Source organism: Chamaea fasciata, unplaced genomic scaffold (genome assembly GCF_029207755.1).
Source record: "Chamaea fasciata isolate MVZ Bird 193981 ecotype frontalis unplaced genomic scaffold, bChaFas1.0.hap1 SCAF_6, whole genome shotgun sequence".
In the NCBI taxonomy this organism is placed as follows: Eukaryota; Metazoa; Chordata; class Aves; order Passeriformes; family Sylviidae; genus Chamaea; species Chamaea fasciata.
Window position 1 is genome coordinate 29,493,596 of NW_027094091.1, and position 23,136 is coordinate 29,516,731.

General features: G+C 40.6%; 1 protein-coding gene across 1 annotated transcript; it reads left to right on the forward strand.

The window, feature by feature from the left end:
- Positions 1-20,190, forward strand: PDGFRL (platelet derived growth factor receptor like). The gene is made up of 6 exons (XM_066185839.1): positions 1-58; positions 6,584-6,878; positions 14,179-14,330; positions 15,635-15,928; positions 16,223-16,350; positions 19,394-20,190. The coding sequence occupies exons 1-6, from the start codon at positions 4-6 to the stop codon at positions 19,580-19,582; spliced, it is 1,113 nt and encodes a 370-aa protein (XP_066041936.1). The 5' UTR covers positions 1-3; the 3' UTR covers positions 19,583-20,190.
- Positions 20,191-23,136: the final 2,946 nt, after the last annotated feature.

A 23,136-nucleotide genomic window follows, 5' to 3' on the forward strand; every position in this document is an offset into this window, starting at 1 on the left:
GCCATGCGGCTCTGGGTGCTCCTCAGCTTGCTGCTGCTGCAGGAAGCGCTGCCACACGGTGAGCCGCCGCCCCGACCGGTCCCTCCGCTTTGCGAGGCGCCGCGGGCTGCCCTTTCCCCGCTCCCGTCCCCGGGACAGGAGCGGGAGCCGTCACGGGAGGGGGCGGCGGCGGGGCTCCCGTCCCGCTGGGCAGAGGCGGAGGGAAGGCGGGTTGCTCCCATCGTGTGCGGCCAGCTGGTCGCCGAAGCCCTCCGGCGAGAAACGTGGGTTTGGGTTCTGGGGAGGGGCGTTCGCGGCGGCCCGGGCCGCTCCTGCTGCCCGTGTTCTTTGGGTTAAAGGGTTCAAGTCCGCGTCCGTGTGGCGCCTGAGGAGGGGACGGTGCTGGACGTGGGACAGCGCTGGACGTGGTGCTCGGATTTAGAAAACAGCCAAAAAAAAAAAAATTCGGCTTTGTGCATCGTTGTTCGATTGAGAGCATCGAACTTTACTCATAACTCAGCTTCAGGCTGTGAGAAAGTCCTGGTGGGGAAAGGCAAGTTTTTGGGAAGGGACATTCATAACTAATCCTTGATTTACACAGACGTTAACTAGCAAAAGAGAGGCTCTTTCCCTCTTGCAAAACGCGAAGAACTTATTAATACTTACTCGGAAGAAACAACAAAAAAATAATTCCGTTGTTTTTTCACCGTGGGAGGGCTTGGCGCCCAAGGCCTGCGTAGCCCACTGAAGGGAGGAATAGGAGCAGACTCTTAGGTGGGTGGTGAAACGCAGCAGTTACCGCAGGTACTTCAGGAGGTCATAAGGGAAAACATTCTTGTCGGAACATAAAAAATCCTCCACCCTCAGAACTGTTAAGTGTAAAAAGAATTTGTCAGAGGAGGCTGTGGAGTCTCCAGCCTTTGGGAAAGTCAGAGCTCAACTGGACAAGGCTCAGAGCAGCTGAACAGAGATGGGAAGGGACTTCCAGAAGTGTTTTCCAGCCTACTTTTTTTCAGAACTACATGCAGACGAACTGTGGATCAGAGTGGTTTGGGGGAGGATTTCTGCAGAAAGATGTGGTCTGTGGGTATACCACATCAAGAAATGTGTTTTCTATTTGAGAAGTAGACAGTAAAAACACAGAATGACTTGTAACTTGGGCAAAAGATTTCCCAAGTCTATGTTTTTGTCAGTTTGTCATGTTTATACTGAGATGTGACTAGGTGCTTCCCACTCTGCCATCTAGAAGCTAAGCAATGGGAGAAAGTAACCAGGCATATTTAATAAGAATTTCTTGTCTAAAGCTAAATATAGAAGTTCTAATGTAGGAATTTTAATTTCAAAATAGTCTTCCTAATTTATCTTATATTAGTTTATGTACTAATGAACTATGCCCCTCCAGATTGGCTCTGTGTTTGCATGATTAACTTTTTGTTTGAAGTATCACAAATGATGAGATGTGTCCAGCTTGTTCTGTTGCATTACTTGTAATCACAAAGACTTTCCTCACACAGTAATCCCGCTGGTTAATAGATAGACTTTTTGGTAGCCTCACACAAATCTTTATTATATTTTTATATGTAATAAGAAGTGCTGTTGCGCTAAAGCAGTGCAACATTAGGCGGTGCAATGTTATTAAAACAGTGAGGGCTCAGTGCATACCTCTAGTGAGACACTGAAATATCCCAAACGTGGCATATTCATGTGCTTGCATAAATGGACTAGCTGACTTTCCTTTTTTTTGGGAAAGTCTTGCAGATTGAGTCAGGAAATGGAAGATTCTTGGTGAGGGTTTCTGTGTTCCTGGAGGGGTTTGATTGAGTGTCCTCTTTACCTTAGGTGATACTGTAGCAGTTAATTTGGTTATCTGGCATAGAAGGACTTAGTTTAGTTAGGACACAAGACTGGATTGTGAGATATAGAAGTGGTGTCAGTAGATACCTGAGCAGACTTACCAAGAGAGTGTTGGGAAGGAGCATGGCCACGACTAGCGTGGAAAGTCACCTTTCCGGGAGGTGCAACAGAGATCCAGATTTTCTGTGTAGGAAGATAAAAGCTTATCCGATGTGTTTCCTGAAATGCCCTTGCTGTCACCTGCAGGGAAATACAAGGTCATGCAGACAAGGCTCTCACTGATCAGCTGGGAGTGTGGTGTACGAGGAAAGTGTTCAGGCTTGCTGAACTGCAGAAACATGGAACAGAGGGAGCTTGTGTGGAGAGAAAAAACTTCATCTTGAGAAAATCAAAACCAGGCTCCTGGCACTTAAAATTGAAAAGCTTTCATAGGAGAGTCTTTAACAGTTTCTTAAAGGCAGAGGGTCTCAGGTGTGGCAGAGCACACAGTATAGGATGAAGCATTTCCTAGGGGTGAGGTTGCAGGATCCATGTGACTTTGAAATAGTGTCAGGATCGAGGTTGGCAAAAAGTAGTGGAAATGTCAAAGAGTAGTTTGAACAAATTACAGTGGGATTTGATGGGGGGGAGAAAATGAAAAAAGATGGCTGAACCAAAGCTTGAGTGCTGCTACAGAGTAATGTGGAAAGCTCAGCAAGGAACTGGATTGGCCAATTTGAAATGGGAATGCTTATTCAAAAGGCTTATTAGGCCTGTCAGTGGAATCTTCCAGTAGGGCACAGTAGTATGATGGAATTGAACTAAGATGGAATAGCTTACCCAAGGGAGAAGTGGCAGTATGTGTTGAAGAAAACACAAGTGTTAAATCTGTTTCCTGATGGGTTTTGATGGTAATAGTCATCAGGACTGAAATACCAGCCCTGTGGAGGAGAACCAGCCTGGTAACTGACCACCCAATGTGTAATTGACTGCTCTGCTCTGTTAAGGAAAATCAGAGGGGCAGCAAGGAGTGGATAGAAAAGCAAAAGGAAGAATAACTTCCCCTCACATGGGCTGGGTCACACACATAGAGGTGTGGTGCAGAATGCAATTGTTTAGATGCCAGAAATAATGGCTTAGAGCTGCTATTCAGAGAGCCCCACAGAAGAGCAGCAATTCTTGACTTGATCTGGAGCAGTACTCAGGTTATTGGATTCAGATGTTGCTGTGGAACAGCCAGACTGTAGTTCTGATATTCTTTCAAGAATAATAAAAGACAAAGAAACCACTTTTGTGTTTAATTTTGAAAGGGGGAATTACATAAGCGAAGGAGGCTCCTTAACTTGCATGTGGGTTAAATAAAAAACCGGAATAAAGCAGACAAAAAGAGTTTGAGAAACAGCTTATAAAAGGATAAAGCCAGCCATAAATCCTTCTTCTTCTTCTGGTGTACCATGGTGGGGCAGGGAAACGTGACTGCAGAATTTTTATGGCTGGTAGGAATGGGGGATAAGAAAGAGCATCTATAGAAAGTAAAATTTAAAATTTTTTTTGTGTGCACCCATGTTCACTATGGAGGTGCTTAGAGTGGTTTTACTGGAAAATGATGACATGATAAGCATAGAAGAAACTTAAGAGTGCAGTATCCTACAAAGCACTGTAAGAGCAGACGCTGAAACAGAATTTTTCTCTATGGGGAGAATCATTAGAGGACTTCTCATTAATATGCCGAAAGAATCAGTGAGAGAGAAAATTAGCAACAGAAACTGTTTAAGTGCCATGATTTTATGATATGCACCCGAGGTGAAAAAGACACTTGAATCCAAAATTGGTGAAGCCTTAACCCAGGTGCATAGCTTGTCATAACTTACCGTCTTTTTCCAGAGAAGGGCAATGGAACTGGTGAAGGGTCTAGAGGGTAAGTCCTATGAGGAGCGGCTGAGGGAGCTGGGGTTGGTTATCCTGGAGAAAAGGAGGCTCAGTGGTGACTTTATCACTCTCTACAACCACCTGAAAGTGGTAGCAAGGTGCGGTTTGGCCTCTTCTCCCAGGCAGCAGGTGACAGGACGAGAGGACAGAACCTCAGGCTGGGCCAAGGGTGGTTCAGGTTGGACATCAGGAGGAATTTCTTCAGAGCAGGTGTGATCAGACATCCGAATGAGCTGCCAGTGGAAGTGGTGGGATCACCATCCCTGAAGGTGTTTCAGGAAAGACTGGATGGCACTTAGTGCCATCACCTAATTGACACTGTGGGGTTTGGTCAGAGGTTGGACTCGATGATCTAAGAAATTTTTTTCAACTGAATTGATCGTGATATCAGTACGTATCACTATGTACGTATCACTATCACTATCATATCAGTATACCTTTCCAGGGTAATGGAATGTCCTGGTATTTTACAATATTTGGGGGAGGTAGAAGCACAAAGCCAGGTGTCTGTATTCTGTAAACTGAACTCATGAATTGCTGAAAAGTCAGTATGGCTTTGACATGGCTGCCTTTTTTTTTTTTTTTTTTTTTTTTTTTTTCCTTGAGCAGTTTTGTTTTTCAGTTCTGCTGAGGTTCTCTGAGGACTTTTTGTAAGTGTGTGGCCCTGGATTAATTGGTTGATGTATTTGGATTCCCAAAGACTTTCATTAAGCGTGTTGTAAAAGATTCCTCGGGAGCCAATATGCTGTGAGACAAGGGAAGACCTCTCATGGAACAGTAACTAATAGGAAATAACGAGTAGGAATTAGTCTTTTTGCAATATGGATAGAAAGTCTTTTATCCAGTTTAATTTAACAGGGATCTTGTAAGGCAAATGCTTTTCAGCATGTTTAAGTATCTGTTTAAAGAAAATAAAACTGCCAGTAAAGAGTTGTAGAATGATCTCTCAGTTTTGAAAGACTAGCAGGGAAAATAGGACTTCAAAATTTCATGTTGGTAGATGCTATATAACACAAACTGTTTTAACTTCATGTATGCCTTGCTGGTTTTCTACTTATGAATTTTTAACCAATAGTTCCTCCTTAGGAAAGTGATCTTGGAATTACAGTTGATTATTTTTAAAAAAAGTCAACTCCTAATATTGCTATCTTGAAAAGTAATGAGCTGTTTAGACAGGAAAGAAGACACCATTAATATGTACAACTGGATCTGAGCATACTTGAACCTGGTGTACAGTCTGCTTTTGTGTTTTTGCCATCACCCAGATGTGGTGTAGGTGAACTGTTGTAAGATGCGTGTTTTTTACAGGAACAGTTAGAGTAGGACTTGTCAGTCTGGAAAGAAAATGAGTCAAAAACACTCAGGTTTTGTAAAAGTGTATGTGTTGGAGAGAATGTTGGAGAAACATGGATATTTATTTATTTAATACAAAAACTAGAAGCCATCTAGTATTTATGTGTAATTTGTGTAGTTTTCAAAACTGGCCAGACAAATCAATGAAGGAAAACATCCAAGGACAATATAATAAAAAAAACATACAAAAAACGCCAAACCCAAACAAAACCAAAAACAGCCAAGCACAATAAAATGATGACAACTGTGGTTCACAGACCCCGTAAGCTAAAGGTTCTTGGAAGCTTAGGAGAGCAGTATCACAGGAGCAGAGATGGTTGCCCTGTTCCCTAATTGGCATCTGGCCCTAGGTGGTGTCAGTGCAAATAATTTTGGCCTGATCCACTGCAGCCTTTCTAATGTAATGCAAGGAAAAACATTCTAGAACTTCCTGGTTTTTAAATTTGTGCTTACAAGGCACTATGCTGTTTGAAAGCAATCTGTTGTCCATCAGCCTGGACTTGGAGAAGTCAAAGCTGACACAGTGTAAGGTGTCCAGCTGGGGTTTGAGGAGTGTCACAGGAACTATCAGTGGCAGGAATCTGGAAGTCCTGCTGTTCATACTGGCAGCCAGTACCAGTTTTAATTATGCTGAGTATCTGAGTATGCTGAGTTTTTCATTCCAGAGGGAGCTTGTTGATTGATTTGTACAATGAAATACCTCAGTGTTTTCATGTGGAAAACAAGAATTAGCTGTCAGGCACAGTTAGTGGCATTTCTGGTGTCTGGCAAAAATAGTTGTTAGGCTTGTCTCACAAAAATACTGTGCTTCCTGATGTCAAAGTTGGACTTTTTTGTTTGTTTTTATTTTTAAATATTTGAGACACCTTACTTTTTATTTCTCTTTCTTTTTGATTGTCAAAATAAATGGCCCTTACAGAGAAGTGTCAACTTAAGTAAGTCACCTCCAAGTGACTGAAGTATCACTTGCATTTCAGTAATTACTGTAAACAAATAAAACTGCTTCACTATCAGTATTTATGTGTATCAGTTCTACACCTGTGAGTTCTTCACGTGTCCCTTATGGAAGCGTGGTGTGTGAAGAGGTCGTGAGGACGTGACATGAACGTGGAGAGCTTGTGTAGCATTGGGTGCTGCATGGAAATGCCAGGAGGTGGAAATGACAAAAGGGACTGAAGATATGAGTGCTGTATTTCTTTCCCTTACTATTTGTAAAGTTTTCATACCTTGCATATTTCTCTGTTTATGTAAGTATAGATTTTCCACATGTTCTTGAAAGCTCTTTCTTTTTTACTTTTTCCCCGGGAAAATGGGTCATGGCAAACTTCAAAAACTTAAGGAATTTATGTCTTACTAAGTTTTATGCATCTTTTCTAGGAAGAGCAAAATTTCAGTTATTCTCTGGGATAATAAGGACGATATTTTTAAAAAAAGACGATATGAACTTTTTCTAACCAGTAACATTGCCTTCTTTCTTTTATTTCACCAGTTATTGGACAGCCTACAAAGAGTAAGCGTCCCAAAGAACCTGGAGAAAACAAAATTAGGCCTGTTAACAAGAAAGTAAAACCCAAGGCCCCCAAAACAAAGGAGAGAGAGTCTGTGGACTCCTCTCTGAAGTCCCAGTCCATCCTGACACAGGTGATGGATAAAGGTAATTTCCAGAAACTAGCTGCCACCTTAAGCCTGGCTGCAGGACAAAGCATAGAACTGCGATGTAAGGGGAATAATGTTACTTGGAACTATCCTTCTTATTTAGACACCTTTAAAGACTCCAGACTCAGGTAAGCTGTTTTTTCATTTCTTGCAGGAAAAATCCAGAACTGTTTTTTCCCTTACTGTGTTCAACATCACTGGTGTTTTTGTTTGTTTATTTACATTTTTACAATCACAGTGTTTCAGTCATCACCATTTACTACCTTGGGATGTGCATTGTGGGATAGTCTTACAGCATGGGAACTGTATTTCCTTCAGATGAATCTAAAATGAAGATGATGTTCACTATTGTGCTCCAGCCGCAAACAGGGAACCATGTTAGGGTTGGTGCAAAGTAAAACTCTCAAAATGTGTGAGTGTGGATGTCAGGTGCTCACTCCCAACTCTGTTACTCTGCAGAGATCTGCTCGTGTTGGGCTGTACTGGTTGCTAATGTGGCTACCACATGAGGTAGAAAGGTTAATTTCCTGAAGAGACTCAAACCCACATCTCTTAACTAGCAAAAAATACATCAGTCTTCATGCTAAGGAGCAAGTGAGAGTAGTGGTTCAGTCAGAGTTGCCTTTGCGTGCAAAACAAAATTGCAGGGCTTGTGTTGCAGCAGAGTTTAATGCTGACAATTGTCACTTTAAATTGAGGAAAGCTTTCTTTTATCTCGTGACATTTTAATGAAAAGCATATAAAGATTTGTTAGAGCAGGAAGAGGAGCTGACTGCCTCACCATCTGAGTGTCCTCTTGGCTCTGAGCATCTTTTCTGAGTCTCTCCATACATTGCCCCCCTGGTTTTTGAGGATAGTACACGTAGCTAAATGTAGATTAAATGTAACAATTTAGTTGTGTATTAGAAAGAGGAGGGGCATATAAAGAGCTTAAAGATGTCTTCCACAGGTATTTTATTGCTCTGAAAAGTGTTTGTTTTCACTGGCCGTTTCATAGAGACAGTGAAGCACTGTGAGCGATACCCAAAGACAGAACTGCTAGGAGCTTTTCTTGGATTGTTAGTTTTCCTGGATTGGGGGGCACAAAGGTCAAGATATGAGCTGCTCTTTTCCTGTTGTTCCTAAATTAAATGCAAGTATGTATGCTCTTGCTAAGTTACTCAGGTTATCTCAATCTCAGTGATCTATTCACTTATTTACAGGTGTGATGTTACCTTAAAATCACTCCCAGGTAATCAGTTTTTCAGATATATTCGTCTTCTTTCCCCTTCTCTTTCCCAGGAGGAGTGTTGATGAATGGCAGTTACATGCTGTGATTTCTGGCACATCCTCCTGTAATTCATGAGCCAGTTCTCTGTGCAGTTATTTGCTTGTCCCCTGCTGGCTGAGGTGCTCAAGAGCTGCCCTGACTGAGTGCAAGGCCTCTGCCACAGTGAGTTACAGCAGCAAGCTGGTTCCTGCTATGGGCTTATCACAGCAAGATCTGTCAAAAGATCTTCTTGCTGCTTTAAACCGCTACTGCTGCTTCTTTTACAAGGAATCCTGTTCTATCCAGGTTTCTTTCAGCAGGTGGCGTTTATTAGCTGCAGTACAGACCTGGCCTCCCAGCGAGCCAGAGTTGCATGTGCAAATCAAGAGGCAGTGTTGTGTAGGTGGTGGTGGTTGTCATTCTCAAGTCTATCTTAATGTTTTGTGCAGTTGCAAATGAGTTGCTGGCATTGTTTGGTCTGTAGACCTCCAGGCCATGCTCTCTGGGTATCAGACTCTGGCACTGAAGAAGGCAGGACAAGTATCCAGGTTTTTGGAAAGGAATCTGAATGCTTCTTAATTGGCTGTTTGACTGTCTATTCCTCTCATGCAAAATTAAGTGTTCTCTGTTGATGCATGTGGGACAAAATACAAGAAATTGAGATAGTTTGGGAGAACAGAATAAAGATACGTATGTCATGATTGTGTAGTTTTCTGTTTTTCAGTTTGAAGTAGTTTGGGATCCTGTTGCCTCAACAATTTATATTTCTGTACTCAGTCAAGTTAACCGTAGTAATTTAACCACACAGCAAAAGTTAGTTACGCCACACAAAATCAGTGCTATAAAACATTTTGACTGGGTGGATGTAACTTGCCTAAGTATGTATTTTCTTTTAGAACTATGTAAGGCATATACTTAAGGATCTGTATTGAAATATAATGGTCATTGCTTTTGAAATAAGTTGTTAAAGCAGTAAGGCTATGTTTGACTAAATCAGCAGTTTTGAATGCAAGCAGAAGATCCTAAAATTAACTAGAGAAATTGAAAATATAGATTAGAAGCAGATTTTGGAGTCACTGAATAGGAGTAATTTACACAGACATTGACCATAGAATCCTGTGCAGTTACATTTTCATCACATTTTTAGCATGGTTTTGGTAATTATCTCAAGGTCCTTGCTGTAGTGCTAAAGGAACAAATGTAGTGCCTGTGAAACAAAGTCTGCTCTATAGAATGTGTAATTTGAAATTTGTATTCTGTGGTTTCAGAAAGGTTTGATGGAGTTTAACTGGACATACCGTAAAGGTACCCTATTACTTAGCTCAGTTGGCAGTGTTTTTAAGTGAGCTATCACCAGAAAAGGTCAGCAAAGCTGTCTATGATCTTTTAAGAGGAGCTTAGATCTTTCTCATGGCATATGCAAGACCATCCACCAAGCACCAACTTCAATAAGCAATTAAAAAAAATTATTGATACATTACCTCCATTTTTTTAATGATGAATCTAGGACAGAGGGGGGAGATTCAGAAAAATTATTAGTAAATAATAACCTAAAGCAGAAATTGTTTGATCATCTACGTAGAAATATGTCCAGTATCTTCTAACATTTTTTGAGTACTTAAAGACCAAGAGTAAGATAATCCCTTCATTACCAGTTAATGAGGTGTGGGGCAAAACCCAAGCTAATTAACTGGGCTGGGCCTTTTTTACCTTAGATTTCCATGTGGGTCTTGCTGGAGTTGGGGCACTGTTGCAAACCAGAATTGATGGCAGCAGCAGGGGAATGTGATGGGGCCAAGAGGAGGTAATGGAAAATGAAGAATGAGGGGGTTGGTGTGCCAGAGGAAAAGTGTAAAGGAGGAGATGCACTGGTGATGAGATCCCTGCAGTTGCTGAGGACTAATGACTACAATTCTTCTTTCATTTTAATGTCCCCATAGCAACAGATGCTCAGGCATCCAATTCTTACTTTTCCCTTAAATATAGAAGGAATGTGCAAATTCAACTACTCCAGCATTTTGGCATGCAGCTAATTAAATTTAGCATCAATGTCATGCATTTTCTTTGGGTGGTTGCAAAAAGAAATAGGGATAAAAACCAGATGTTTTGCCTCCATGCTATGCTTAACCTCATTTTTAACTCACCTGTGTGATAAGGAGAATACAGCAACCTGGGAGACAATACGCCTTTTCTAAGGAGGAAGATTTTAATTAGAAAAGCCATTTCTGTACTATTAGTGGCTATGCTTTAATTGAATTTGTCCTGGAAGCCATACTCTACAACTTCGTAAATAAAATATTTTGCTTGCTGTACTAAAGAGTCTCAGTTTTTAGTAGGTCTGGAGCTGTTACGTGTGCTAAAAGTATCATATCTGAGGGAGTGAGAGATGCTGAGTGAAAGGAGGAGGAGGACTCTCTGGCTGCCTCTTGCTGAGATGGAGCAGAAGCTCTGCCTTTCCACTGCTCCAACTGGAGTACACAACAGTAGTAATCTACAATTAGGGATTGTAGCATGAAATACAACTCTGGGGAGAAAGCTCAAATCATGCAAACATGATTCACAGCTTAAGGACAACACACAAGCTGCTTCAGAACTAGACCATTATCTGTGATGCTCTCTTGCTTTGTGCAGCACATCAGTGCTTCTTGTCTGAAAATTTTGTGTGCTGGCTGAACTGGCCAAAAACATTGGTGGTGTTAACCGCTGGTCAGAGGTTGCTCTTGCACTTCCAGTACAGAAGGGCTGGAATGCTGTTTTGTAAGACTGTGAATAATAAATTAATGACTGGAGGCTCACCCAGAAACTGGATCTACAACATATGAGGGGGGTGAAAATAAAAATAAGGGCAGGCATGTTTTCCCTTAACTAAAGCTTTATAGAAGAAAGCTGCTCTGCTTCACACAGTCGCTGTGCTGCCTGACTGGAGCATGGGTCTGTCCCCTGCTGAAGACCAGCTGCACTTAACTTCATCTGATGAGTAAACTCATGAAATGGAGCTGCTGTAATGGACGAGGCTGGGACAAACAGCTGGACATGCATCACATGTACATTCCTGTGAGAGGAGGGTGTCTGGACAGGAGCACTCTCACAAATATTGAGGAAACTGGGTGTGGTAGGGGGCAAAATTAGACTGGAATTAGACTGCTTTCATTGAATGCAGACTCTCACAGGCTTAGTGGGGTGTCAGTTATGCTCATGTGTATAACTGAATTTGATTTTGCTGCTTGTGCTTTGATGTTTGAAAGCTAAGGATTTTTCCTTGTGTAAAACAGCGAGATGTTATGTTCCTGTCCTAGTGAGCATATATTTGAGATAAGCTCTTTTGTCAGTATGAATGCAGCTGCTTGAGAGGAATTTGGAAGATGTTCTTTGAGTGCTGCTATGTATGCTGTCTTTATATATATTTTTTTATATACATATATATTTTAGCTTCTAAATGTGGCATAGTTTTCTGGCAAAAATCTTCTGAACCTTATTTAAAGTTTTATAAGATGAATGTATGGAATAAGATTTTGGGCCACTTTTCTAGTTTCTTTAAACAGTCTCGTAATGTTTGTATATACAAAATTTTTGCTTTGTGACATCTACAATACAGCAGAGTTTTGGCTTCTGGGTCAGATTTCCCAGCAGGTAAAATACTAATGAAATACCAACAAAGTAATAAGTTACCCTGGAAATATTGGTCAGCTGCAGGATTTGCCATTCATACTTTATTTTATAGGACCTCTTTTGTCTGCTTAATATGGTCATGTCTCAAGTTTCAACACTTGCACTCTCAGATGCCAGGTTTTGTTATTGTATGTTTGTGGATGACTACCTTGCTAGGTTATTTCCACTGATCACTGGATAGCTTGTTCTCAGTTAAGAAGAACACGCTGTACAATAATTAATTAACTCTGACCTTATTTTGCTATCTGTTGGGATTTCAAGCTATAGCTCAGAGTCTGCATTAATGATTAGAGACAAAAAGTGTTCTGGCATAATTATTTCTCTGTATTGTTGACACTGAATACTTGATCCTTGGAAAACACTTTTTTCTGAGGTAGTCATATAGCCTGAGAAATGTGAACTGTGAAACTAAATAGTAATAATACAGATTAGGACGTGCTTTGGATTTATCTCTTTTTCCTTTTGGATATATACACAGCATGTTCTCTTGCACAGATAGGAATCTCTCAAATGTTATCCAAAAACTGAAGATAGTTTATAATGTAACGTAGTGTACATATTAAAAATGGAAAAGCTACTGCACCATATTACATGATTCTAAAAAATGGAATCAACCAAGGTTGTGTAGGACAAGTGCATTAGTGGATAGGAAATGTGATTTGCCTGTTCATTGAGGCAGGCCTCAAAACTGCCCTGTGGTGGATCCATGTACTAATGGTGCCTGCGGGCTTACTGGAAAAGGCAATTCTCAATTATCTCTGTTTGAGGTGTGTATTTGATGTGTTTTTAACCGCTAAGCTGCTGGCCTGACTGAAGGCTGAGTGTTGGGTTACATGAACTGCTGCTTGTGATTGCTGGTAGTTGTGCAAACTGCCAGCAGAACAGCTGGGGAGTCAGAACCTGGGGGCAGCACCTGCAGCTGAAGTGGTGGCCTCTGTTTAAACAGTTACTCTGCCTGCAATGGAGAGTTAAGCAAAACAGAGCATTTAGATAATGCAGTACACTCAGGCATGTTTGTAGTACTGCTGTTACTCCTCAGGAGGTGTTTTAGAGGATAAAAATTTCTTCAAAGATGCTAATCCCAGAAATAAATGTTTCAGTCGGGTATCTGCCTTACAGAATAACTGCCTCATTAGTAAGAATTAGGAGGGTAAGAAATATTCCAAAACCCCAGAGTTGAATGAGTATGAGAGCTGTTCAGACTTCATGCAAGCTATGTGTTTGTCCAAACCCCTTTTAAAGCAGTAAAAAGAAGTTCATTATCAAATACCTAAACTCAGAGAATCATTCCTGACTTGGTTAGAAAAGAAATTACCTTCTAACTCAGTGTCTTCCGAAGGAAACAGGGAACCCTTGATGACCTAGATCCACTACCCTGAAAGGCAGCAGGTTGAAAAGGACATTTTTAAGGACTGGAGCAGCAGCAGAATGCATCAGTACTGCCACATGGCTGTGCTGACAGGGCTCCCTGAGAACTGGTGCTCTTGGGCCATTGCTTTTGCAATCCATCAAAAGTCAACCCAGCAGACTGCAAACCACACCACCATCTGTCTGCCAGAAAGAGCCAGGAAAGTAAACCTTAAAATACATTAAGAAAAGAACAAGATGAGACTGTAGCTGCTGTATTTCAAAAGATAGGAATTTTGCCCCTTACAAAAATTGTCAGGATCTTTGTGTATGTCTACACATTTATAAATATTTGCACATTTACAAGTGTCAATCCACTGAGAGATGTGCCTGGGAAATTGAAAAGAAGAGAAATAAAAAAAAAAAAAGGCAAATCAACTCTGAAATAATCAGGCTGAATTTTGTGTAGTTATGTGATGGTACTGCCAGCACACCTCCAGTGGTTCTCAGGGTCATGCTCTAAAATAGCCAAGGAATGTGGAGGAGACTCCAGTGACGTGACTTAGACCACGGCAGTAGGTGACGCAAAATGACTGAACTTGCGGGATAAATCCAAGCTGAGGTAGCAGCTCTTTGCAAGTGGAAACTTGGACCAGTCTGTTAAGGGTTGGTAAAGCATTCACACTGAAAGCAGGCAGAAATTATTAAACAAACTCTCAGTAAAGTACCTGCTACTTGTGAATTATCTTTGTTAGATACTGTTGAAGCAGTGCTACAGTATTTAAAAAGGACTGAGATGCATGTGGCTTGATTTGTAGAGTGAAGGGAAGGGCTATACATGGACAAATTAGGACAAAACATAGATGAACACATGGCCTAAACCAGTCACAGCCCAGTTTCAAAATGGAGACTTGAAGGAATTCAAAAATGAGGTGTACAAGACAAAAGCTTGCAAGCTCTTATGTGTAGTTAAAATCAGTAAAACTGCCCATGTAAACAGTCTTTGCTGGAGCAAAAGGGGGACGTTGCAACAGAGCTCTGAAAGTGAAGTGGGTGAGTTGCAGAGAAGGAATAAAAAATTCAGAAGTGGAAATGGGCTGACAGAAATACACAAGGAAATACATCTGTGCTTGTTTTTGCGTTTTGTTTTTATTTTTCCACAGCATAAAGCAGCTTGACAGGTATAGTCAGCTGATCCTTGCAAACTCCACTGCAGCAGACACAGGTGAATACAGCTGCTGGCTTCAGCTGTGCACTGGTAACAAATGCAGGAAGGATGATACTAAAACAGGGTCAACATACATCTTTTTCACAGGTAATTAACTCACTGGGGGATTAATAATGGAAATATATATGCTGGTAAAACAGAATAAAGTTGCATCAGTGATTTCACTGTCCAGATTTTTGTGCCACAGTTTTCATCAATTTTTAGTGGATGTTAAGGAAAACTGTGCTGGTGGGCAGAAAATTACTTGCTTAGTGTGATTTTTTTGAGTCTCATTTTCCCTACAGATTATGCAAAATACCCGAAGTAACTGATAATACAATGAAAAAATGAAAAGCACATACCTTAGAAAATAGTAACACACTTTCTGAGGATCTTCTGCAAAAGGAATAAAAAATGTTTTAATCCCTGAAAATGTGTCTCGATAAAGAAAACAAATCTATGCAGAAGATTGATTTTGTCATGGCATTCATATGACCCCATGGACTCTCCCCCACTGCCACTTTATTCCAGTTACTTGCACTGCCTTAAAAAACTTGACCTTGCTGACCTTGGTAAAGCCACAATTTCTTTGAGGAGTCATTGTAGCACTTGGAGAGGCAAAACACTCTTCACATGCATGTGATGTCCCCCAGAGCCTGTGCACAGTTTACTGCTGCTTGGCACAACAGAGCTGAAATCAAATGGTTCCTTTTTTCTTCTGAATAGTAAAACAACCTTTGATGCCTCATGAGAGCTAACGTATTAGTGGCTGGAGAATGTTTTAGTACAAAATGTTAAGACAGAATTGTTTGCAATACATTTTGGAGTTAAATTTGACCGTGAGACGAAGTGCCTAATGTTTTTAGGATACATTCCTTAGGAAGGCTGAAATAAACTTTTCAGTCAAATTATTATGTAAATGCTCATGCTAGAAAGGGGAAATTTCAGATTTAAATTTCCATTATCCGTGCCAATTATGGAAATACTCCTTTACTGTGATTCTGAGGGCACTAAATATTTCACCTACTTAGGACAGTAAATCAAACATTTTGCCTAAAAGCATAGGTACAAAAAGTCTGTAGCTTCAAAAAGTATCTTTTTTTCTAGTAGTCCTTATCTTACCAGTGGTGATGGGATCCAGATAAGTATTTGGAAACTTACTAAAAGACATTCCAAAGATTTTCTTAAGATTAAAAAAAAATCGGTTTTATTTTCAATTTAATGTTTTTTAATGCAAGCAATGTTCTTTTTTCTTTTGTGTGTCCATATTAAAATTAAGCCAAAGCTTTTTGTTTAAAATGTTGCTCACAGCTGTTTTCTCTTGTCAACAGTACTTTTCTTTCTGTTAAACCAAGATGTAAATATTTCTGTAATATTATGTCCGTAATAATTATGTCAACTCTTCTGTACAGACAAAGAGGAACTTTTTGTACCTACTCCCAGTTATTTTGAGATAGTCTACCTGAACCCAGATAAACCTGCAGTCATCCCATGCCGTGTTACTACTCCTTCAGCGAAAGTGACTCTTCACAGGGAATTTCCAGCAGAAGAAATTGAAACAGATGGGACTGATGTTATTTATGATGCAAAGAAGGGTTTTGTCTTCCAGCACCCTACTTCTGCTCATAAAGGTATTGTCTACTGCAAAGCAGAGTCACAGGGAGCACCTCAGATTTCCATCAAATATCACCTACTCTATGTGGAAGGTAAAGTGCAGTTTTCTCTGTGTTTAAATTGACTCTTCTGCTGACATTAAGGAAATAATTTTTAGAAAGTAAAATAAGTAATGTAATGAGAGTTTTGAAATCTTGATCAAAAGTATATGTGATAAAACACTTTTCAGGTTTAAATTCCAGTGTTTCCCAGTTTAGAGGGGAAAGTTGCAGGTGTAAAACATCTGTTGCATTAAGCGAACTGAGTCAAGAATTGACTCTCAATTTTATCAGTGTATTTACCTTTAGCAGGTAGTTTTCTGTTTCTAAACACTGTCTTTGTCTCAGTTCCCAGGGGCCCGCCCTCGACCTCAATTGCGGTGTCATCCAGTAGTGACCGAGTTCATGTGGCTTGCACAGTCCTCGGGGAGCCCGATGTGGATGTGAGCTTCAGGTGGCAGTATCCAGGGCAAGAGGTAAGAGGTGCATGCCCTGCCTGAAATGGTTTGTTCTTCACAAAGGCAGCATTTTGAATGCTCTTGCCAGTTCAGGCATGCTAGCAGGAGGAGGCAGCATATCCCCTTTCAACTTCAGCCTGTCTTTCCCTGAGAATCTCCCTGAGAAGTGGCACAGAGATGAAGCTGGAGAGCCCTGTTAGTAAAAATCAAATTCAGCAAAGCTCACTCCTCCCTCAGATTTCCATTCCAGAGATACTTGGCCTCTGGCAGCATTTCCAAAGAAAGCCTCAGACAGAGTCAAAGCCAAACAGCACCAGGAGGCTGTCCTAGGGCAAGCCACAAGGCCCACTGATGGCTCTGCATTTGATATCCCTTCTTTCTCCATGGCTTGAGTGCATGAATTATCTCAGCACAGAATTTTTAAGCTTGCCTATATCCAGAAGCAGAATCTGCTTCTGCCCAGCCTCATCTGAAAGAATCTACAGGAAACACAGTGTGAATCTGTGATCTCTTTTCTTGCACAAAATAAGATGTATCTGACTAGCATCACCAAAGGTTCCCTTCTCTTTTCCCTCCAACCACCCTCACCTGTTACAGCAGGAGCTCATTTCTTAATCAGCCTCATTTTAGACCCAGCTTGGCCTTCCAAAACTCTGTATCTCATTGGCTGATACTGGCCCAGCTGCTCCCAGGGGTTTTTCAGCACCTGATGCATGCTGGCACATGCCTGTTTACTCCTCTCTAGTGGTGATTGAATATAAACAGCTAAAGCATGCAGGTTATCTCCCTTGTTTGCTATGGATACTAGAGCTGCAGTGCAGGGCATGTGCACTATCAGCAGAGGACTACACCCTCTCACTGCACTCATCTACGGGGCTGAGAGAGGCTTTGGCCTGTGGCCTGCATCTGCCCTGGAAAGGGCTGATGTTTTTATCCACTCAGGTAAACTCTCTCAGCTCCAGCTGTGCCTGCGGATAGGGAGGGGAGAGTTGTGTTTGGGTTTCTGCCCCAACAGAAGGATCAAGTAAATGTCAGGGTAGAAGCACTGTATGCTTTTGGAGACTTAACATTTACTGAGAGTATTCACATTCCGCAAAGAAAAAAGGTGGGGTGGAAGGAGAAGAGACAGGACCATCAGTGTTGCTGGTCATATAGACCTTTTATGCAAGAAAAAGGAGTGATGCTGTTCCAAGATTCACTGGATGTTTCCATTCATGCTGCTGCTTTCAGTTCTGGGAGCTCAGTGATAGTTTTGTCCCAGCCCACACCATGCAGCAGCTGGGTTCTCACCTACTGCCCCATTCCTGAGCAGAAGCAGCACATTAATCCCTGCTTGTCCCTAGGTATGGTGCATTGTGGAGACCCTCATTTTATCTCTCTAGTCACTAACCTCTCCCTCTGCTTTTTTCCCACTCAGTTGTTGGGTTTTTTTCTTGTTTTCCCTTTGCCACTCCCTGACAATTGCATTTGCTCATTCACCTGCTGTGAATGCACAGATCCACCCATAATCTGATCCCATGCAACAGCCTTCAAAGCAGAAGGCAGTTAGTTTGAGGAAAAATGGATAGCAAGAGCCCACCCAGGCAAACAGGGTCCACCTTGCAGAGCCTCTGCCTTCAAGGGTCAAGGAAGTTCCACTTGCTATATTTAAGAAGTAACTTAAACTTGAATTAAATGTGCAGTATTACTTGATTGTAGGTAGCACTTAATTTTCAGGTTTGCAACAGGAGGTAGTGCTTTGCTAAGTGGCTTAATTACTTTTAAAGGTTTAAGAATTTCTATTACAACTGCCAAGAATTTTTATATTTTTTTTTCCTAAAGCTGGTAATGCCTGCCACTTCTTAGGCATTCCCTGACTGCACTGTGACTCATCCCTAAGTTTCAGGAAGACTGGGAGCTGCCTTTGTACTGGTCATTTTGCAAGTGTGAGATTGTAGTTTTGACTTTGCAGAAGTGTGTAACTTATCCTATTGCTACACGTACCTTAAGCCTTGTAATATTCATATTGTTAAATGTTTAATCCATCCGTGCCATGAAGCAAGGGAAGATTGTTTCCATGCAGAAACCTCTCTTGCATTTTTATCCCAGTTATTAGTATAGCAGAAGCCAGTGTGCTTAAAGCTACTGCCTAACAGCTGCTGGATTTTGGAATGAAAGAGCCTGCCTTAGTCTATCATTGGGCCAGTTTCTCTTGTCCAGTATTTTGTGACCTGAGGTGCCAAGCAGTGTGACCTGGTAACCAGTCCGTTAGAGAACTCCCTTATAGAATTAAAAATAAACAAAAAAAGGCCTTTTATTTAATAACAAAGCCCCCCCCCCAAACAACAAAAGCAAACAACAAAACCCCAAAACAAACAAAAACCCCAAACAAACAAAAACCCAAAAAAAGCATTTTTTATATAAACATTGGGGGGTTGTATTTTTGGCTTTGAAGTTACATATACATTTTGGAAAGCAGAATGTGAGGATTTGAGTATTTGAGGATTCAGAAGTATTTGAGAATTGTTACTGTTTGTATGTTAACTAATGTAGCATTTTCTAAAACTAGAGGAGGAATTAGTTTTCAGCACCTGACTTACAGCTATTCACTGTGCTAAGAGAATGAGAGCTCAGTCAGCTACCTCATGCCACTGCTGCCTTCTTTTTGAGACATGCTTGAAGCCTGAAAAAGAGCTCACACATCTGTCCTGACACCTTCCCCAGGACACCTCACCTATTTGATCAGGTACCCAAATGCAGCCTTAGTGAGTGGCCTAAAGCTGAGCTCATGCACAGGCTCCAGGCAGAGCCTTGGCAAGCCCAGTACCTGTGCTGGGAGTGGAACAGCCATTGTATTATCCTTATTTGGCACAGCTTATTGGTACATCAATATTTAATGCAGGAATGTTGCTGCCACTGCCAGACACCTTCAGTTCCCTGTCTTAGGGCTGACTTTTGGATACAGGCTCCTACTCTCCAACCTCTTGCTGGAGGGCAATGGGGTGCTGTCACTAAATACACTTGGTGGAATCACCTTTTTTATGTGGCTGGTTTGGTTTTGTTTTGTTTTGTTTTTTAACAGTCTGGGAGGCCTGTGATTATTCAAAACTTCTGGAGATTGATAAACAGAGGAATTGGACATACTACAAGAATCTCAAAGAGTGTTCTTCTTGTGGAGGATTTTGAAGACATAGATGTGGGAAACTATGTTTGTATAGCCCAGAACCTACAAGGAGAAACAGCAGTAACTACCAGAGTTGAACTGAAGTGATAGGAAAGACTTCTGGATGTGGACTGACCTGTATGTTATTTGACATTATAGCCATTCATTTTATTAATGTTTAAATGTAGCTTCTCTCTCACTGTTTCTTTTATGTGTCACAACAGAGTTCATTCTGTCCAGCAGCAGTCAGTTGTGAGTTAATGAAACTACAGTGAAGCATAAAAGTTTAAGTCTGAACATGCATAGGGTGTGTGCATATTTAGAAACAGGTGCTCATTGGGCTTTTCTTTGCATATGGTCTTTCTCTCAGACTCTCGCATGAGGTCAACCCGCTGTGTGGAACGTGCAATTTTAACATTAGAAGTACTGTACATGTTTAAAACAACAACAACACAAAAGCAAACTAAAAAAGCCTTGTAACAAAGTTAGCCAATAGCAGTTGTTTATTTTGCAAGAATAATTAAATTTCTGAACATTATGAAACCATAAATGTGTGGGTGCTCATTTTCATATATGTGTAAACACAAGATTTTCTCTCCTGGTGAAGATTAATACCCTCTAGCACCTTAATATATATTTAGTATCTCCAGAGACTTATAAGCAGTTGGGTATGCTGGATTTTCCTTATGTTGTTGCATTCTTACAACCTTACAATATGTAGCTTACTTATTATTCATTCCTCAGTAGATGTCTGGTGTTATATTTAGTAAATTATGTAGCAAATTATGGTTGCTAAAGTAAAACTTGCATTTATTTATATATTAACATTTACAGAGGGAAGAAAAAAAGCAAAAAAAGCAAACATTAGAATAATGTTCAGTTTTACAGCAGAATTTCTTCTTAGGTTAATAACAAGTTCAACTTCATTGTATTAATTTACTTAGGAGAAAAGAAAAGATATTTTCATTTACACAGAACTATACCTGGATAAATAAGCCACAAGGAAAGAACTTGCTGGAGGAGAAGGTAAGAACTTGATAACAACATTGTTGGACGTTTTGGCAATTTTTTTTTCTTATTCTCAAGCACCAACTTTGTGTGGGCTAGAACTTTTAATACAAATCTACTCCTTAGTAGTGAAATGACCAAAACCAATTTAATGCAAGCCATTTCATTTACAAGGCAAGTGAAAACCAGCTTATTCTGAAGATACAAGGAAGCAAAGCAGGAACTGGTTCCTTGGTCGCACACTTCCCTCTGTCTCAGCCTGCATTTGACTGGAATTCCTGAAACTTTCATCTTCTGAAGGTCTGAGGTAACCCTGTGCTCCAGAAATTCAGACCTTAGAGCAGATGTGTACAGCACTGTTTCGAATAGTGACAGCTCTAAGTGCTAATGTAAAAATGGCAGCTTCCCAAGGAAGTCAATGATCTGATCAGTAGTGGAGCTAATGAAAACATTAAACAAGCTTGCTGCATGCTTTTTCTTCAGCATGCAGGAACCTAAACCAATTTAACTGATAAGAGAAATACCCATGGTAAAGACTGAAATGGTTCCATGCAGGTCTCATGTAATAGGCTACATGGAGAACATTACCCAAGAGTTTTTTTCATCTCTGGCCTCTGAAAATAAGATTTATATATATAAAAAAATTAAAGCAGCATGCTGTAGAACTAACATTGAAGGTGTAAGAGGCAGGGTGAATCTGGTTAAATGTATCAAGAGCATTACGCTGTAATCCAAAGGACTAAGTAGGTTATACAATTTCATAGTAATGCCTAAAAAAGGTCTTTGTACCATTTTTTTAGGGGAAAAATGTCCTTGTAGCATGTGTTTTGGGTTTGTATTTTTTTTTTTTTATTCTGACCAAATTAACAATCCTTGAGCTTCTAGATGAGGCTGTGAAATGTGTTAATTCCTTTTCAGCATTTTCATTTCTCAGAACAATGTCTTTCCCTTTGAACTAAAGGAGTTGTGCCAGCTCTTTGAATTTCAAAGTGCATTTGAGCCTGTAATTCAACAATTGGTTTCCTTCAAAGTATCTAGGAAGTGGGAGATCATGTCACCTGCCCACACTTGTTCAACAGCACAGTGGAGGCATCACTTCCTTGATGACAGTTTGGCAGGAGAGGAAAAGCTGGTGCAAATCCATTGCTTGAATATTCCCCTGAGGTGTAATGGTTTATGTGTAACCGTCACTTGCAGGTCCCAAGACTGATATAGACGCAGTGCCCCTAAGGAAGAGTTTTGGTGGGTGTCATGTCCTGCCCATCTTTTCTGTCCTTGTCCTCCCTCCAAGCATCAAAATAATTCTTGTAATTGAAAACCTATGAGCATTCTTTTACTGTGTATTTTACATAGTTTTTATTTTACCAAAAGCCTCCTGGGCAGAGCTGATGTTACATTGCCACAGTTAATTGCACATTTCCACCTAAACGAACAGTGACAGGGTAAGAGAATGAAGCCGTGGAAATGAAATTTAAGTGACCTGTCAAAGTTACATGCCTAAAGCTGCCAGTGCTGTTATTTCCATTTCCATACCTGTGTCACTGCTCTTCTAAGGCAAGGCAGCAGCAATGGTCAGAATGTATTTTTTTCTTAAGGGTTCAGTGATTATTCCATCTTTATAATGACCTTTTTAGCAGCAGCTCAGCCCTAAATTATCTCCTGGCTGTTGGACAAGATCAGTGGTTGGTTACTGTCTAGAAGGAATTTCCTGCATGAATTGCATGATACCAGTTTACATGGAAGTGTCTTTGGTGTTAGTAATGAGAAACATTAAGTCTTTAGTTAGCTCAAGGAAATGATTCACCTCAAATTTTATAGAAAATACGGTGCAACTCATACAATGATTTTTTGAGAAAAGTATTGAAGGTGAACCATACTATGAATAGTTTGAATGGCAGCCAACTATATGGTACAGCTGTTAAATGTCACTGTAGCTTCCTCTGAACCTTATCATTTGACTTGGAACTGAGAGTAAAGTTGCAAATATGAAGAAAATCACTTCAAAATGACCTTTGGCTTATGATGATGGTGAGCAGGTTTCTAGCTTTTCTTGAAGGAAACCTTACGCTAAAGAAAAAAACCCAAAAGTTACTGGATTGAACAAAGCCTTTACTAACACATGGTACTTAAGTTAAAGCTTGAAATACTAATACTCAGAGAAAAAATTGAAACAGTATTTACAGATTAGAAGAATTACTTAATTCGTTGAGATCAAGAGGACTAACACTAAACAGGTATTTCTGTAATCTGATTTCTACATACAAGCAGTCTTCATTTCTTCATAAAAGCATTAAAGAGTCTACTTGCAAGCAGTTTAGACATGAAGAGTCTCCTGTATAGTGGAGGTAAATTACCAACAAAATAACAGTCTTTGTATTATTTACTATCCCATACTTACTTTTCTGTACGGTAGCCTGGAAAAGCTTTCCCTGCTCTTGCTACAGGAAGGGGTATGCCATATTTGACCTTCAAACATTTGTGTGCGCTCTGCTTTGCACGTTTCATTCGAGGCATTACACTGCAACTAAAGTAAAAAAGTTCTTACTGGGGGCTAGGTAAGTGTCCTTGTGACAGGACCTGTTACACTGGTAACTTCTAACTGTGGCTTTTCTCACACGCAGAATGTTCTGAAGAATCACAAGCAAGCGCCATAT